General features: G+C 44.2%; 1 protein-coding gene across 13 annotated transcripts in view; it reads left to right on the top strand.

Annotated features, from left to right (window-relative positions):
• Nucleotides 1-18,940, top strand: part of cadm1 (cell adhesion molecule 1) — a 266,547-nt gene that overhangs the window by 198,758 nt on the left and 48,849 nt on the right. For 7 of the 13 annotated variants that reach the window (XM_062961285.1, XM_062961272.1, XM_062961274.1 and 4 more), the window contains exons 3-6: nt 23-175; nt 3,413-3,550; nt 4,817-4,975; nt 17,632-17,731. In XM_062961285.1, coding sequence (XP_062817355.1) covers nt 23-175; nt 3,413-3,550; nt 4,817-4,975; nt 17,632-17,731 — 550 coding nt within the window. The remainder of the gene's footprint in view (nt 1-22; nt 176-3,412; nt 3,551-4,816; nt 4,976-17,631; nt 17,732-18,940) is intronic. The other 6 variants (XM_062961273.1, XM_062961275.1, XM_062961279.1 and 3 more) reach the window with 1 other exon arrangement.

Raw genomic sequence — 18,940 nt, forward strand, 5'->3', positions numbered from 1 at the left:
CCTCCTCCTCCTCCTTCCGCAGCTTTGAAGGACAGCAGATTCCAGCTAGTGAACTTCTCCAGCAGCGAGCTCAGGGTCTCGCTCACCAACGTCTCCATCTCGGACGAAGGAAGATACTTCTGCCAACTCTACACGGATCCCCCGCAAGAATACTACATGACCATTACTGTGCTGGGTAAGGACTGGACCTTTTTTTCGATTTAGGAGATTATGCTTGTTTGGATTTTCTCTGTATGTTGTGGGAGAAACTACCCAAAAACAGCCGAGCATCCAAAAATACACAAAAGCAGGATACTTATAGTTGAGCATTCAGCTCACAGCAAGCAGAGTGTGAAGTGCCATTTTTTGGAAGAAGTCTCTTGTCCCTCCTATTTTCTTGTCTCTTTCCACTTCCATGCATTGTTTGTTTAAAAATAGTTCCTTATCTCTTCTGGCTAACCTCTGGAATTGTGCATTTAATTGGGCATATCTCTCCCTATCACTGTTTCCTTTTGCCTTCCTTCTTTCTTGGGCTGCTTCCAGTGTCACAGCGGACAACCATCTTGTCTTCTTGGTTTTCTTTTTCTTTGGGACGTACTTTGTGTCAGGGAAAACTCCCCAAATACAGCAGAGCATCAAAAAAAATACAAAATCAGGGTACTTATGGTTGAGCATTGAGCTCACAGCAAGCAGAGCACGAAGTGCCATGTGGCTGTAAAGTATTTCGAGCTTAGGAGGCAAAGATTCAGAGTCCTGTCTTTAAAATCACAAAAGGTTTATTTACAAAAATAATAACTACATTTCTTAATAGTAAATAACTGCGTCCTAGCTACTCTAAGCTCCATGTCTTCTAGGGTTCAAAAGAGAGGGAGAAATCTCCAAGCACACATCTCTCCTGACACACAAGCAGAGAGAGATCTCAACACACACAGCACACACCAAGATGTAAAAATGCTGCATTTTGCTGCATCTTTGCTACATTTTGGCACAAGTGGCCTCTAAAAATCTCTTCACACTTGAGATCGTCTTTGGATTCGAACCTAGACATTTACTCCATATTCCTCCTATAGGCAATGCACAGATTTTCCAGTCTTTGACCTCAAAAATTGAGGACTAGAGGAAAAGGAAGACAACCTGCAGATATCCCAAAAGGAGCTCCTGTAATTGACCATTTTTTATTTTATTTTCAAGCTCTAGCTTTTCTATAGAGTTCCCCAACTCTCCAAAAACCTTGACATTTCCATCTTGGAAGCCAAGTGTCCATCAAAGGACATTGTGTGTGTTGAATACATTGGTCAGTTTTAAGGCGGAATTGCAGCTAAGTTTGTATCAAACTGCATTAATTCTGCAGTGTAGATGTTTCCAGAGATACAGGAGAAGAGAGGACGATCCCCTCGCTCACGGCTCCAAAGATCCCTAAACGAACGCGTGAAAGTGTCTGTCCGTAATAGTTGCTAATGCCGTAACCGCCGTGGCTCCAGATTTAGCTCCGTCTCCCTTGACGCCGCTCCGAATTGCAACCAACAATCTCAGAGTGAGATCTCACTTGCTGATTAGTGACATGGATTCTCCTCTCCTTTTCTCTCCCTGCCTCCCCATCTCACCATTTAATGAGATTCCATTCTTAGCATGTTATTATACGTTGAAAAGGTATTTAAAATTAGCCTGGAGTGTGAATTTCAAGTTCAGCTCGCTCTACTCTTGAGAGCTGATTCCTAGCACGGCTCTGCTATGATTCCCCCGTAGATGCTTTGCTTCTTGTAACCGAACTTGGTGTTTCATACTCATGCGTTCCAGTCCATAGAGAAATTTCGACTGGGGCTGCACTATTGCTCCTTCCCCTCACCTGGCAGTGAGTCGTACCTGGAAGAAGAATCAATATGGCATGGGTACAATGCACTTCATTCCCTAGGGCTGAGAAACCTTGAAGTGCAGTATGTCTGATACTCCTTCATTTTGGAAGGCTGGAAACCATGGGCATCTCATTTCCTAGGGTAGAGGCTATAGTCACTCTCATTTCCTAGCAATGGAGACCATGGCCACCTCATTTCCTTGAGATGGAAACCATGGGCATCTCATTTCCTAGGGTAGAGGCTATAGTCACCCTCATTTCCTAGCAATGGAGATCATGGCCATCTCATTTCCTTGAGATGGAAACCATGGGCATCTCATTTCCTAGGGTAGAGGCTATAGTCACCCTCATTTCCTAGCAATGGAGACCATGGCCATCTCACTTCCATGGCCATCTCATTACCTTGGGATGAAACCATGGCCATCTCATTTCCCTAACCACCTCATTTCCTAGGAATTGAGATCATGGTCATCTCATTTCCTTGGGATAGAGACTATGGACATCACATTTCTATGACCATCTCATTACCTTGAGATATAAACCATAACCATCTCATTTCCATAGTCATCTCATTTCCTTGGGATGTAGACTTTGCCCATCTCATTTCCATTGTCATCTTATTTCCTTGAGATGGAGATCATGGCTATCCCATTATTATGGCCGTCTCATTTCCTTGGGATGGAGACCGTGACCATCCCATTTCCGTAGTCATCTTATTTTCTTGGGATGTAGACTTTGCCCATCTCATTTCCATGGTCATCTTATTTCCTTGAGATGGAGATCATGGCCATCTCATTATTATGGCCGTCTCATTTCCTTGGGATGGAGACCATGGTCAGATCATTTCCGTGATCATCGCATTTCCTTGGGATGGAGACCGTGACCATCCCATTTCCGTAGTCATCTTATTTTCTTGGGATGGAGACCATGGGCAGCCACATCCCTTCCTTCTTGTGTTTCGATATGCTGTGTCGCTTTTCTGCACATTGGAATCAGAAATAAATGTGCCACCTGCTTTGCGTCCTTATGAGCACTGTGGAGCTCCCTTTATCACCCAATATATTTTATACACACTTGTTTATCTCCTTTAAAAAACCCTGGCTACTTGAGCCATGGAACTGCTTCATCAGAATTATCAAACTGTATGTGTGTGAGAGAGAGCAGGTGCCCACTTGTCTTTACGAACACTAGTTAACATATTTATTTTAGAGCCTCATTTAACACCGAGGATCCCTGACAATTAATTTAACATTTTGCCCACCCTTTCCTCGATTTTTGGAGAACGGGGAGAATCTGAGATCTTCATGCCAGAACCCTACGAGTGATTTAGTAGGTTGGGATTGTTGCTTAGATTGCCTCAGAGGAGACTCTCTGGTTTTTTTCTCTTGAAATTGGAAACATTGATTGCTGATCCTGGAAGAGCAAAGAGAGGAAAAGAGTGAGAGCCAATGTGGAGTTGTGGTTTTTCATCTTTAGAGGATGTTCATGGCAAAGCCACATGGCTACAACATCTGGTCTCCAGGTAGCCAATTGCAGCATTCTGAGATGTTCTCATTTTGTTTTCTCCATGTTTCCTCACAGTTCCTCCGCGCAACTTAAGGATTGAATCCCAGAAGGAGACCATCATGGAGGGAGAAGAGGTTGAGCTGAATTGCACCGCAATGGCCAGCAGACCAGCCACGACGATCAGATGGTTCAAAGGGAGCAAGGAGCTATCTGGTAGACCCAACACATACCCATACACACACACACACACATCTTAATCAGTCTAATGAAGTGTGCTGTATGGTTGTTTGGTTGTTTTGTTTTACTCTTACAGTAAGCCAGACAGCTTTGTAGAAATGCAAGAGGAACATCTTGAGGTGGATCATGAATGACCATGTTTGGTCATTGCGGGAGTATTTTTATTGAAGCTTTTGGACAGTTTTTAAAATATATGTTGTAAAACACTCTTGAGTCTCATTATTGGGTGGAAGGTTGGATAGAAATGAATAAGATAATAGTGGTAATACTGATGGTAGGCACCCAAGGAGTCCAAGAGTGAGCCACGTCCTTCTGGACTCGCTACCTGGGCTGCCAGGCATCTCAGCATCCAGCCATCCCTTTCATATCTTCCTGAATCGATGTTCTATCTTCTACCATCTCATTCCATCCATCCTTCTCCTCCTCATCCTCTACATCCTCCTCCTCCTCTTTTTCACCTTCGTCTCCTTCTCCTTCCTTCTCCTGTTCCTCCTTCATTTTCTCCTTCTTTCTCCTCCTCTTCTTATCCTTCTCCTACTTTTCCTTCTCCTCTTCTTCCTTCTCCTTTTATTACTTGAATGTATCATCATTAGCACTATTACTACTACTATTTCATCCATCTATATCCCAACTTTCTCCAAGTCGTGAGTCTCAAGAGTAGTTTACAACATAGTTTTTAAATGATGCAAAATAAATTTGATGCAAAATTCATTTATGAATGATGCAAAATAAATGATGCATCATTCCATAAAAATATACGTAGAAATTATTTCTAGAATGTTAACCATTTATGAATTTTAAAAATATTAAAATGTATTAAGATTATTCAAAGCCCATCCCACATGACCTGAGCCATATAGGGCTTTATAGACAATCGACCACTAGCACTGGCCTTCTCCTTTCTTTCTTTCTTTCCTCCCTTCTTTCTCCATATTGCCTTGTTCGTTCCCTGATTTCCTGTTGGAAGAGGTCCCACAAGGAACCTTCTCCTCCATCAAACGTAGTTTGCTGGTCTTTGACACAACCATTGTTAAAATATTTCAATCTCTGCTTTTATTATGCAAAGTCTAGAAGAGGTCTCTAAATGGGTCCAAGGGAGATGATGTAGACCTCTCTGCCAATGGTGGAGTGTTCCTCATACACAAGTGAGGCTGAAGTAGGCTAGTCCTTGGATGCAGACACCGTTGGTCCAGTCATTTGCCACTTACTTGCCCTTTTTCTTCCCCGTGTCCCTCTCTCCAGCAGGCAAAACAGAAGTGGAGCAGTGGTCAGACATGTTCACAGTGACCAGCCAGCTTTCACTGAAGGTCAAACGAGAGGACGACGGGGTCCCGGTTATCTGTCAGGTAGACCACCCTGCCGTCAAAGACTTGCAGACCAAGTACTACCTAGACGTAATGTGTGAGTACCAGAATCATCTACCCTCTTCCATCCATCCACCTGATCAAGGCTGGAAAATGTCCTTTGGGCCATATGGCTGGCGTTTTTAGCTGAATACGGTGCCTGTGGTTTCTATCTCATTCTGAGATTCAAAATACTGAGTGTTGTTTTAAGGCTTTCTCTGTTGGTTTTGTCACTGAGTTGGCCACAGAATGTAGTTTCGCCTTCTCCATTCTTGGACCAACCGCATGCGATTCCCTCAAGGCATGTTGACTTAGCAGATCAGCGTTGATGGTGTTTGCTTCCACAAACTTGGACGACTTGTAGAACCGCTGTAGAATAGCTGAAGCACATGTCAATATCCTTCCTGATCCCAAAAAATGTTAAATTGAGCTTAAGATGAGAAGCTGTGAAGCTGAAGGCCCCAAATCCGAATCTCACCGTAGTCCCTCCTTAACTTGTTTGCCTATGACTCATCATTAATGCTTAGGCTTTTCAAGCACTAACATAATGAAGCTTTTTAAGGAATCCGTATAAGAGTGGAAGCAAGATGCTGTTCTTGGTTCTTTGGTGGTATATACATGGTTCCAAAGGAAGCCAAAGGAAGTCCAAAGACCTCCTTCCTTCTGGAACCCTTTCTCCAAGGAAGGCATCACTGTTTCAGAATGATGTTTTAGACACTTAGCAAACTCTAGTCGTCCCTGTGCATTTGCAAGGGTCTCATGTCAATGGAAATATCACAAATATAATTGAAAACACTTCTGAGAGAACATCTCTGTAGGCATCTCTAGACCCTCCAGCATTCTCCTATGGTCAACATCCAGTGAAGGTCTTCCAAGAGAGGTCTCTTGGGGTTGTGTTGGGTTTGCCTCTTTGTATTGAAATATTTCATGGAATTGTGGCATTTTGTATGGTTTGGAACCGGGTTCGGAATGCCCATGGAAAGATAGAACTGGAGTTGAGTTCCACACAGGATCACATGCTTCGGTTTGGACCACGGATCCATAGCAAGGAAGAACAGTCCTTAAGCAGAAACCAACCCTTCCTTCTATGGCTCTTCCTTTTCACCAAGGAGCAGAAATGAAGCCGGTTGGTTGCTCAGCGGATAATTCAGAACGCCTTTTTGTACATGCAGCTCAACCATAACGTTGCACAAAGAACCTCCCCGCAACCCACCCCCGTGTTAATTTATTTCTTCTACTTCATTATGTTTGTTCCATTATGAGCATTCTGCTTACAATTTTCATATCGCCCTGAAAGTATTGGGGGAAGTAATGTCCCTATAATGGGAAAACAAACACCATCAGATACTACCTAAATTGGCAGATTGTCGCTTTCTCGCCGCTGCACTAAATGTGTAATTCATTTATGCAAACTTAATGTCCATTAACATTTCTTGTAGAGCTCCATTAGCCTTAATAATACATTAGCACCTATGTGAGGTCTGATTATAAGAAGAAGAAAAGGGCTTAAGCGCAGAAACACAAAAACATGGATGCATGTATGTATACAAATGCAAATAGAAAGATGGAAAAGAGAAACATAGTTCAACCATTGAGCGTATTTTACAGACTTTGGAGACAACCTGAATTGATAGGTTTTGAATATGTCAAGGGCAGCACAATGACATACAACACAGGAAGGAGTAAGGAAGTATCTAAAGATCTAGTAGTGGATCACCTTTGCCCTTGTGACCCCCATGTATTTACCAAGAGTAAAGTGTGAAGGCCAGGAGAATGAGAGATAGGCCTCAGCCAGGACTGGGTAGGAAACCACTATGGATATAATGATGAGTTAGATTCAGAGAACGGTTCCAATGAATGCGCAGTCACAGCGAGCAATTTTGTCACTTTGGTGTACTTACAATGAGATGGGATTCAGCAGGAAGTGGCCGGTAATAACAGAGAAGGTATTAGCAGGCAAAATTCAAATTATCTACGGAGCTTTTTCGAGGCGGAGAGCTAATTATTGTTTGCTCAGAGCCCTGAATATCCAGGGAGGTGCGAACATTTGTAGAAGAGAGTTAGAGGGATGGGAGATGAACTGGAGGAGCTGCATGGAATGGCAACATGGCAAGATAGGCTTGCGTTTTCGAGGTGACCTCGCTCCACCTCTCCTTGACATGGATGTCCCGAACCGTACACAAAATTAAGGTTAAAATAGACACTTGTGGGCTTAACGTGTGTAGATTTGACTATTCGCTGACTGATGGGGTCTCTAGGAATCTCTTGGTCCTCCAGAATGTTCTACTAGATGTTCCACTGAATGTTGATCTCAGGGGAAGACAAGGGCAATCTCGCTTGGACCAAATGCTGCCAAGATAGGGTCACCATAAGTTGCAAATGACTTGAACGGACAGAGGTCTGCTCAAAGGAACAGACCAACCTTCACATCACAAGATTGATGTCCTCTTTTGTTGGGTCAAGGTGAGCAGAAGCGCATGCTTTGTGTACCCACAGATCTAAAGAGCCTTTTGGGCTAAAACATGCCTCGTACCAGAGCTGTAGAGAGCCATAGAATGGATATAAAGGAACAGTGGAGTCCAACCTGTCTTCGAGATAGGTATCTTTGAGATCACATCTGTGTTGTCGAAGGCTTTCATGGCCGGGATCACAGCGTTGTTGTATGTTTTCCGGGCTGTATGGCCATGTTCCAGAAGTATTCTCTCCTGACGTTTCACTGACATTTATGGCAGGCATCCTCAGAGGTTGTGAGGATTACCTCACAACCTCTGAGGATGCCTGCCATAGATGTGGGCGAAACGTCAGGAGAGAATACTTCTGGAACATGGAGATACAGCCCGGAAAACACACAATGACCCTGAGATCACATCTCCTTCTATCAACCGGCATGAGCATTGAGATCTGCTGGGGAGACCTTTTCAAACCATTTCAAGTACGGTTTGGTGGGGACGAGAGAGGGGGGCCTTCTCGGTGGTGGCTCCCCAGCTCTGGAATTCCCTCCCTGTTCAAGCCTTTTGGGTGAATTTAAAAACATGGCTCTTCAGAGAGGCCTTTGACTTTGTGTAATCTATAGCCAGCCCGATGATCCACCTGTTACATCACTTCTCACTTTGTTTTGTTATTGCAGATAGCTGGCTTTACTCGGAGGTTCTACTGCGATTTTAGGAAATTTTATAATTTTGACAATTTTATTAGTGAGGCTTTATGTGTGTTGTTGTTTTTACACTTATGTCACTGTGTATATACTTAGGTATTGTTGTTTATACGTGGCACTTGGAGTGTGAGACGCCCCGAGTCCCTTTGGGGAGATAGTGGCAGGGTACAAATATCAATTTATATTATTATTATTTATTATGACACAGCAAACAAGATAGACATGCTGGATTTTGTATCACAAAATCACAAGTTGAACACTTCCCAAGTGTCTAGGACTGTGTGATGTATTTTCGGATGATGCGCGCAGATCCAGTAGGGTGGCCTTTTGCAGTTGGCAGATTGTGATTTTGTCAATGTCTATTGTTTCCAAATACCAGCTGAGATCTTTTGGCACGGCACCCTGTGTGCCCATCACCACCGGGACCACCTGCACTGGTTTCTGCCAGTTCAATCTTGAGGTCCTGATAGCGGCTGAGTTTTTCCTATTGCTTTTCTGTCACCTGGGATGTCAACATCAATGATCCAAACCTTTTTCTTTTCCACAACTGTGATGTCTGGTGTGTTGTGTTCCAGAACTTTGTCAGTCTGGATTCGGAAGTCCCACAGTATCTTTGCGTGCTCATTTTCCAATACTTTTGCAGGTTTGTGATCCCACCAGTTCTTTGCTGCTGGGAGGTGGGACTTGAGGCATAAGTTCAATTATTATTATTATTATTATTATTATTATTATTATTATTATTATTATTATTATCATCTGTGTTGTTGTTTGTCCTTGGTGTACACATCCTTGACTTGGCTGCCATTTGAGACTTTTGAAATATCGTTTTGTACCGTTTTGTACTGTGCAAATTCTGTTTTTCGGGGCAAATTAATGGAGATGGGAAATAACCAAACAGGTTGCGTGCAGAAATAGGAGGAGGAAGAAAGAAGGAAGGAAGGAAGAAAGGAAAGGAGGAGAAGGAAAGAAAAAGAGAAATCAGGAGGGGGGAGAGGAATAGGAGGAGGAGGAAGAGGAAGAGAGGAGGATATGGAGAAATGGAGATGGAGAAGTGAGGAGTATGCTTTGCACTTGGAGTGCCCATTCTCCTGCAAGCCCCAACTCACACTCCCACTCGAATGGGAGCAACGGGAGAGGTAGGGGAAGGGGGAGGCTGTTGAATTGTCGTGCCATAAGCCTTGCTTTGGAGGCCGAGCTTTGCTCCTGACAGACCCCCCCTGAGTATGGTAATCACCCTGTTTGTAAGGAGGGATTTGGTCCACAGACCTGCTGCAGCTATTGTTCTGGGCCTGTCAGTAATTCCATTAGAAGTCAGCCTCCCGCTGCACAAATTCACTTTGTTGGAAGCCGGCGTGCGAGATCGCGGGCTGACAAGTTTGACCTATTTAACTTAAGGTTTTATGAACATTTCATTTAAACTTACTTTCCATGCTACCAGCTCAAATGAAATTATGGATTTGCATCCCCCCTCTTTCCCGTCTTTGTTACTTTATTCACGCCGGCTCCTCTCTGAGCAAGAACGCGGAGGAACTTGTTTGTTGAGCGGCTTTATCGGCTGCATCGGAGAACCCTGCTGGGCCGTGGCATTGCGGGAGAAAAGGAAGTTCTTCAGGAAAAATAACCAGAGATTCTTCTTGAATCCTCCCGCACAAGATTGTCCTTCACGCTAAATGAGAAAGCAATGGATGAAGAACATGTCTGGGATCACGTTGATGCTCTGAGGCCTTCTGAGGCCCACACGGACCACAAATCACCCACAATTAAAGTGTCCCTGAGTTCACTTCTGGTCTCAAAAGAAAGGCTTTGCAACCTATGGAAAAGGTACACTTATTTTGCCAGGAGACTTCCAAGGGCGTCCACTGGCCTTCTTTTTTGCCCAGAAGAAGATCACTGTAGGGATTGTGGGAGTTTTGAAGGCCAGAACAAACATCCTTGAGATGTTTTGGTAGCCTTCAACCACAAAACAGAAATCCTTGAGATGCTTTTGGTGGCCTTCAACTAAGGTAAAAGTAAAGGTTTTCCCTTGACATTAAATCTAGTCATGTCCAACTCTGGGTTTCAACCACAAAACAGAAATCCGTGAGATGTTTTTGGTGGCCTTCAACCATAAAACAGAAATCCGTGATATGTTTTTGGTGGCCTTCAACCATAAAACAGAAATCCTTGAGATATTTTGGTGGCCTTCAACCACAAAACAGAAATCCCTGAGATGCTTTTGGTGGCCTTCAACTAAAGTAAAGGTAAAGGTTTTCCCTTGACATTAAATCTAGTCATGTCTGACTCTGGGGTTCAACCATAAAACAGAAATCCATGAGATTTTTTTGGTAGCCTTCGACCATAAAACAGAAATCCCTGAGATGCTTTTGGTGGCCTTCAACCATAAAACAGAAATTCTTGAGATGTTTTGGTGACCTTCAACCACAAAACAGAAATCCGTGAGATGCTTTTGGTGGCCTTCAACCATAAAACAGAAATCCCTGAGATGCTTTTGGTGGCCTTCAACTAAGTAGTAATGCTTGAGTCATGGTTGGCACCCAACCTATTGCCCAGTTGATCCTATTTTTGTGGGAGGGTTTAGGTCAAGATGGCCGACGTGAGGTCTTGTCCCCCAAAAGAAATACACAAATCCAGTTTCCCGTGTTGCTTGAGGAGGAGGCTGTGTATAAATATATTTTTGAAAAAGTGAAGTGGAGCATCGAAACACATTAAGGCGTCATTAAGGGCTGGGAGGAAATGGGAAGGAAAGGAGGGGGAGGGGGAGGGAAGCCAACTCTGCATGCTTTTGTGTTCAGAAAAATAGAAGAAAAATCAGAAAGAAGGATGGAATAGGGAAGGGAGGGGAAGAAAGGAAAGGATGCTTGCTTTTATGGAAAGAGGATGGAAGGAAGGAAGAAGAAAAGGAGAGGGAGAAGAAGGAGGAAAGAGGGAGGGAGGGAGGGAGGAGTGGAAGGAAGGAGAAGGATTTGAAGGAGGGAGGGAGGAGAGGAAGAAAGGGAGAGAAGGAAAGGGAAGAAAGAAGGAATGAATTAAGAAGAAGGAATAGAGAAAGAAAAAAGAGGAAAGGAAGAGAAAGGAAGGATTTGAAGGAAGGAGAGAGGGAGGAAGGAGAAGGGAGGGAGGGAGGGAGGAAGGAAGGAAGGAAGGAAGGAAGGAAGGAAGGCAGGAAGGAAGGAAGGAAGGAAAGAAGGAAGGGAGGGAGGGAGGGAGGGAGGGAGGGAGGGAGGGAGGGGAAGGGGAAATCCCTCCACGCTGTCTGTGCCTTGGGATTGTTTTCTCCTTGTTTCTGGTTGTGTTTGGATGCCGGGGGAGGAGTCTGCTCTGTATCCTTCAAGCCGCAGGAGAAGTAACGTAGAGTTCAGTCATAATTAATGCAACACGGATATTTATAATGTCTACACACATGTTTATAAAAATACATACCCAGGGAAGCGGCGGTAACCTCTGTTTATTGTTCATTCCAGGAGGATTCCTGGTGCCCAATTATGTTTGTGGAAGGAGGGAAGGAAGGAAGGAGGAGGAAGGAGAGAGGGAGAGGGGCCAGCCATATGCCGCCGCCTGGCGCGTTCCGATTCCGCACGTTTTTCTGGCAAGCGCCGATATTAATTGCAATAGTATGCAGTGAAGTGATTAACATCAATATAATTTATCATCTGGAGATTTCTGAACAAAAATAAATGAGTTGTTTTGTTCAACGAGGTGTTGACCCCTTTCAGAATGTGTGGTTTCAAGGAGGGCCCTTTTCCCCCCCGAAATGTATTATTATTGCAGATATGAAAGGCACCACGATCAGCTGAGTGTTCGGTTATTTGATTTTCTGGAGCATTAGCCTCTCTTGTTTGTGACATTTCCCAGTTGGGTGCTCGTTTGCGAGCTCATTAATAAGGCTTTCTCCGAGGAGGAGGAGGAGGAGGAACGTTGCCGCAAATAACGGAGAGCCAGCCGTGCTCTACGGCAAAGCCCAGCCCGGTCTTGGTTGCAAAAACGGGGCGGAATAAATGCTTTGGAATGGGAGATAATTGCACCCCAGATTCGGCCGCGAAGCCTCTGTTCTTCTTCCCTTGAACAAAAAAGCCGAGGAATTGTAATAATAATAATACACGAAACCATTATTTGGTGAGAGCGGGCCTGTTGGGATCACAACAGGTTGCTCCTTGCAAGGCTTTTCTTTACCTGCCGCAAACGGCACAATTGGCGACGGCTTAATAACAATATGAATAATAAATATAATAAAATAATAATACAATAAAGTAATAATAATAATAAAAATAAATATAATAATACATAATATAAAATAATAAATTATATAATAATATTATATTAATATTATTTTATTAATATAAAATATTCCTAAGACCCTGTTTTGGGTCTTAGGAACTTCAAATGAGCTTTCTTGGTCCCACCATCATCACGGATGGTTGGTTGAGGACATAGGAGATGGGGCCTTCCTTTCCATAGGAGAGAAAGACTACATGTAGTTATGTATGATCCACTAAGGCTCCCATACGACTTGATCGATCGGGACCAGACTTGGCACACAGACTCATCCTGATCCAATTAGGTGGTGCTGATAGGGGACAATGGGAGTTGTAGTCCACCCACAATTGGAGAGCCATGTGAATCCCACCAACAATAGTTCTGGACGAAACATAGCTCATGTATCAGTCGTGAACATCCTGGTGAGGTTTTGGGGGACTGTTAGGGGGTCTGAACTTGTAGATGTCCTCCTAACCTCCTAACCATTCAGATGGCTCAACTTCCTGCATTACGTAACCACACATACATCAAGCTTTGCTTTGTGCGTTGCCACCTTGGTGCAGCCATGCTGCTGAATTCTCTGAATGTAAGCTATGGCTACCCTTTCCTTTTTCGTAGCCAGGCGTCCATTGGAAACACTGGCAATGGACACTTGGGTCCCTCGTCCAAAACTGTTATCAGCCCATTTTCCATTAGAGAAAGGCATAGCTGTGAGTCTATTTTCCGAGCTCCTTTCCAAACGAATTCCTGATCCCTCGCGGCTAAGTGGCTCTTTGGCCCGTCGCCTGAAGGCTGAGAAATGCTTCCGGACGGAGCCTTTGCACCCGCCAACGGGAAGCTCGGCTCATTTAAGTCCTCCAGAAATCAGCCGAAGTGGAGGTTTTCTTTTCTTCTTCCCTGCCTCTGCTGATTTCGATGGGGCATTAGCGTGCCAATCTTCCCTCGAGTTGTGCCACTTTAGAGCGCGGCGTGAGTTACAAATGGCGCCGCTTCGGAAGGAGCAAAGCAAGCCGCTCGCGCCTCCTAAGAGAGGGCTCATTAGCCCAGCGATGGGTGGGTGGGTGGGTGGGTGGGGAGAAGGACGCAGATCGGGGACAGAAAGCATTTCCCACTGCAGCAGATCTTCGGCCCTCGCTGCGCCATCATCCCTCAAACATGAACGCGACCAAGCCACGTTTGAGGCACGCGAAATGCAGGGACAGAACGATCGCTCGGAAATACTTCTGAAGTAGTCTGAGGATGGATTAATCCACACGGTTAATCCACATGGTCTGCTTTGAACTGGATTACATGAGTCTGCACTGCCATATCATCCAGTTCAAAGCAGATCATCTGGGTTTTATATGGGGTCAGATAGAGATAAATATCTTTGGTGAAATAAGGGATAAATACATACGTGATATTATGTATAGAGGGGAGAGAGGGAGGGAATATTTATCATGCACAAATATCACACATGTATAGAATATATCAGATATTTATACACACACACACTAGCTGTGCCCGGCCACGTGTTGCTGTGGCGTAGTCTGGTGGTTAGGATCCCTCTGGTTAGCAAGCAGCCTGGCTTTGAAGCTGCAAAGCAAGGCTATTCAGTGCATATATATATATATATATATATATATATATATATATATATATATATATATCTCACAGAGAGAGAGAGAGAGAGAGAGAGAGAGAGAGAGAGATATTGAGATTTGGTGAAATAGGGGATCCAAAGTTAGGGAAACCTATTCACCCAAGACTTTTTGATGAAGAAAAATGGCAATGGATTATATTGTGTGTGCATCTAAAAATAATCAGTGACCGAATCCACTGGTGTTTCCTCTGTGTTCAGTTCTGTCGATCTCCAGCTTGGTTTCCGTGGTCCTCTGTCTCCCCTTTTTTGCGACCCTTTCCTCCGTCGGCCATCCCCACTTTTGTGCCAGACCTTTTCGCTGCTGCTGCTGCTTCTTATTATTATTATTTTCGTTAGTATTACTATTATTACCCCTCAGTTATGATGTCCTCCCGTCCTTCCATATAAACTATTGTGTTTCCTGCCGGTGTTGTTCCTGTTCTGCTTTGCAATCTCTGATCTGGGTTCTTTATTTTTTAATCTTTGATCTCCTCTTGTCATTCCTTCACAGCTGCCTGCGCATTTCTTGAAAGCTCACTCGTTTCAAGGACAGCGCTCGCTTGGATTTTCTCGCCCTCTGGACTCTTTCCTCGGCTTTCTTTTGGGGGGTTTCCTATTGACGAAGTGACGACTTCTCAAACTCTGAATTCTTATAATTTTCGCTCTTCCTTTTCCTTTCCCTGCAAATTTCATCCGTGCTGCTGCTATTTTTGTTTGTTGGAAGCAATGGCGGTGCTGTCAAATATTGCAAAAAAAAAATCACTTTGTTCTTGCTGTGGCGCACAAATATTACCATTTCATAAAATATTATTACCTAATTTCCCTTTTTTCCCCCAATGTAAGCATTTGTGTTTTGCATGCCAATCGGTGTTCCTTTGTTTTTGGTTTCATTTCCGATTCCTCTGCTGTTTCCTCCTCCATCTCCATCTTCTTTTTGACTCTCTGTCTTCCATTAAACCCCATTAAACCTCATCCTATGCGCCATATTTATCTATCAGACTGCTTAACAGGTGATAATCTGCCTTTAATTGATTAATGTTTCAAAACTAATATCTAATTATATTTTATTTTATTCTCCTCCTCCAGTTCTCCTTCTACCTCGCTTTATTTCCTCCTATTAATTCGCATCAATCCCTGGGCAGGAATCCCTTATAATTTTGGGGTGCGCGTCACAAATAATACCGCTATTCTTTCCTCTTGTTTGCAAACTGAGCGCATGGAGACGTTGTTGTTGACGTGGGAAAGAGGGGGGACGTTGATGTTTCATTTCCTTGTGGAATCCAAATCCCAGGGTACAAGACTTGGGGTTCAGGGAGCAAAGGAAAGGTTTTGATTTGTCAACATTCTGAAATCAAGAAAACGTAAAGTTTTATGAGTTCGGTATCCGTGGCCTGAGCCTTATCCTTATTTCCCAACAGGGGGCAGCAAGAGTGGACTTCCTCCTTGACCTGGAAAAGGATACCATATGTGTCATGTCACATGATGTGCTCAAACATTGCTTTTGGAGTTAAATAAAAATGCATATATCTATAACATGTATGGTCTAGACATGGGTGTGTGGAGAGATAGATATTCGTGAAATTCCAAGTAAGCTCCCTTTTTGCATCCACACTAACTTCCTGTACGTTACTTCCTAGATGTGGTGATCTGTGCTGCTTAAAATCATCTCAGTATTCTTTTACAGGTTTCCTCGAATGGCCACCATTTGTTTGTTCTTAAGTATTGTGTGAAAGTAGATAATATATGTGTTTGCCTCTTTGTGGGTCCCTTGCCAAAGAGACGGGCTGCACTGTGGAGCAGAAATCCCAATTAGACCTACTTTATTTTACATCTTCTTCTGCGCCAAATCTTAGGCACCAGTTGGGTTTCCAAAGCAACTAGACCCCATTCCGACTTGTACTGGGAGTTTCCTATGTCTAAAGACTGCTTAGCTATCCCTTGTTCCACAGTCTCCATCCATACGCACCTGGTCCCTCAAATGTGGCTTTGAGGTTCTCCTCGTTGCATGGCATTCGTGAGCAAAATATGTTGCCTCTGCCTCCTTTTGTATCCCAGGATGACAAGTGATGGAACTCCCTCCGTGTCTGTTATACAAAGGGATCTTGTAGCATCTGTGAAATTAATTGAGATGTTTGTAGCATAAGCTTTGTAGACTTGAGTTTGCATCTTCAGATGCATGCAGACTCAGGTTGTGTTTACGCCAGCAAAGAAAGGTGGACTCCCCCCATAGCTGGTGGTGACTCTCTAGATGACTTATGTCTACCTTTCTCTGGCTTCACCTCGACTTTGCTCTGACCAAAGCAAAATCAGGGAAAAGTCTGCTGTTTCCCAGAAACTCAGGAGTAGCTTCTAGATCCAGTTGTTGGTGTCTGGACAACTGGTTCATGTCTGAATCTGACCAGTCGTTGGTTCAGATGGCAGATGTGGTGTTGGTGGTGTCAAAACTGGCCACCTGAGTGAATTTGGTCCCTACGTGCTCAACAGGGAGGCACCACACTAGATTTGATCCAGTAGATGTGGTCACCTTTATGGTCATCCAGGGTCATTCAGGCTCTGAGCTAGTCCCAGATTATTTGACCTCCCTTTTGAAAAGCTTATACTGCAAACATCTTACTCTCAATTAATGCCAAAGTTGATACAAGATTCCTTTGCATACCAATATTCAGGGTGAATACGTCTGGATCTTTGAACCCTGGATCCATCTCAATGCGTGTGGCCACCTACATGGTCAACGTTATCCCATTTGGACTCCATTCCAGTCCCAGGTTATGCAGCCAGTGTAGTCTACAAAACCTTATGCTACAACCTTATGCTCTCACTCAATCCCAAAGAGGTTCCACAATCCCTTTGTATACTGATCTGGACTAAGACCTTATGTCTTTGAGTTTATTATCACTCTCCCTTTGAGATTATTATCATGGGCTCAGTAGAGTTGATTGTTGGTGGAAATGGAACGCATGGTTTTCCATGGATGGTCTTCATCTGATTCAGCAGTAAATTGCCTTGTATGTGTTGAAGGCAATGGACACCATGATGGTGGGCATCACCTCCCGTTCCTCCAGATCCTCCAGAAGGATTTCCAATCCCTTCTCCACATTTATCCTTGGCCACATTTGCGTTTGGGGATTTGCGAGAGCCGTCCGGTGGCAGTGGAAGCCTCTCCTTTGTCCGCGCCGTTCCTCAAAGCTCCCGCCGGAGCCCCAACGTATTAATATGCCGTGGCACCGAGTATTGTCATCCCGTAAAATATGATACATGATAAAATGTATCAATTCTGAACGCCACAAATCTGCCGTTTCACCTCAGCATGAAGGCAAATGAGTTTCCTTTAGCTCGAGTGAGTTCAGAGATAAACTTCAATTTGACAAAATTTCATTTCGCAAGAACCGGCGGAGGCTCATGCCACCGCTTGCTGCCCTTGGTGTGCAAAGGCCTTATCGGCATGTACGGCTTTGGAGGTTATTAGTCAACTTAATTTGGGAAGGGGAGAATCGGAGACGACAAGGCTGCCATAAAGAAGGGGCAGCTCCCTCGGGCCTCGCGGTTTCGTTCCAGGGTCCATTTTGCACAAACCGACGAAGAAACGTGTTCAGTTGCGTATGCTTTGCTTCTCTCTCGTATTGCTTGCCTTCTGTCTCCTTCTCCCTCTCCCTCTCATGGTGTGTTTTGTGTGTTTGATGCACAGATAAGCCCGAAGTCCAAGTCTTGCAAAACTCCCCCGCTCAGCCGCTCACAAGAGAAGGGGACCTCCTCGACCTCCTTTGCCAAGTGAAGGGCAAACCCGAGTAAGTGTTGCGCCACAAACATCCTGTTTGCTGTGATGATGATGATGAACTTTTAAAAAATACAGTGATACCAATAGTTACACACTCTTGCACTACTCCCCATGCCTTCGTCCCATGGCTGCACCTTTGCACTTATCCCACTCCCTTGCCCATTGTTTACAGCCTGGCCATGTTTACAGTAGCTTACTGCCAGTGAGCACTGTTTTAACTGAGCTTAAAATTGTTGTTTTATGTCTATTTGTTTTATTTAATTTCAATTTATATCATGTTTTATTTTATGCTCTTGTAATAGGCATTTTTGTGCCGTGTGTAAGCCGCCCCGAGTCTCTTCGGGGAGAGGGGGCGGGATACAAGAATAAAGTTATCATACATTGAGTTAAGAGTTTAATTTGTTTTGTGGCCGGGCTCTTAACTCAAACATTGTTCTTATGTCAAACGAAAACGCCGGGGCGAGTGCCGGCTCGTAACTCGAAACACTCGTAAGTTTGGACACTCGTAAGTAAATGTTCCAGTGCAGTAATTTACGGCCAAATGTGATGTATAAAACAGGTGTGCCTTCATTCACCAAGTAGAGATGTCCTTGGGCATGAAAATGGAGTGCCAGAAGCAGACATGACATGGGAAGGATAGCACCACCAACACAGTATCTCTTTGGACATGATTCAACTGCTCAAACCATCAGCACAAGAGGACCCGCACCACCTTTTTTTCCCGGCCTCTTTCCCTGATTGCATTATCCAGCCAGACATACATTGGACTTGGCTGGGCTTTGATTCTTCTTTTCCAGCCGGCCTTGTTTTCTCTCCTTCCCTCCCGAGCCGGCTTCCCTCCAGTCCCTCCGCTTAATGAATTTGCCCTACCGAAGAAGACACGCCTGATCGATAACCTCCCGCTCTGACCTTTTCACTTACAGAAGGTTTTCTTTGCCTCTCCCCGGCCTCCCCCCAACACACACAGACACACACAAACACACCCTCCGCTTCCTACCATCCTTCACCATGAATTTAAATCCAAGGCTGCAGTCCTAATGCAGTCCTTGTACCCAAAGGATAGTAGACACTTCGGATAGAATTGTGCACAATTTCCGCAGAGGCGGTGTTTTTCATCTACCTTCCAAGCTCCTTTGCATTTTGTTGCATTTGTGTGTGCATTAAAATCACTGGAGCATCGAAACTGCTTTTTTACCGTCCTGTATGGATTTTTTTTTTG

The sequence above is a fragment of the Anolis carolinensis genome, unplaced genomic scaffold (genome assembly GCF_035594765.1).
Source record: "Anolis carolinensis isolate JA03-04 unplaced genomic scaffold, rAnoCar3.1.pri scaffold_8, whole genome shotgun sequence".
NCBI classification, from domain to species: Eukaryota; Metazoa; Chordata; class Lepidosauria; order Squamata; family Dactyloidae; genus Anolis; species Anolis carolinensis.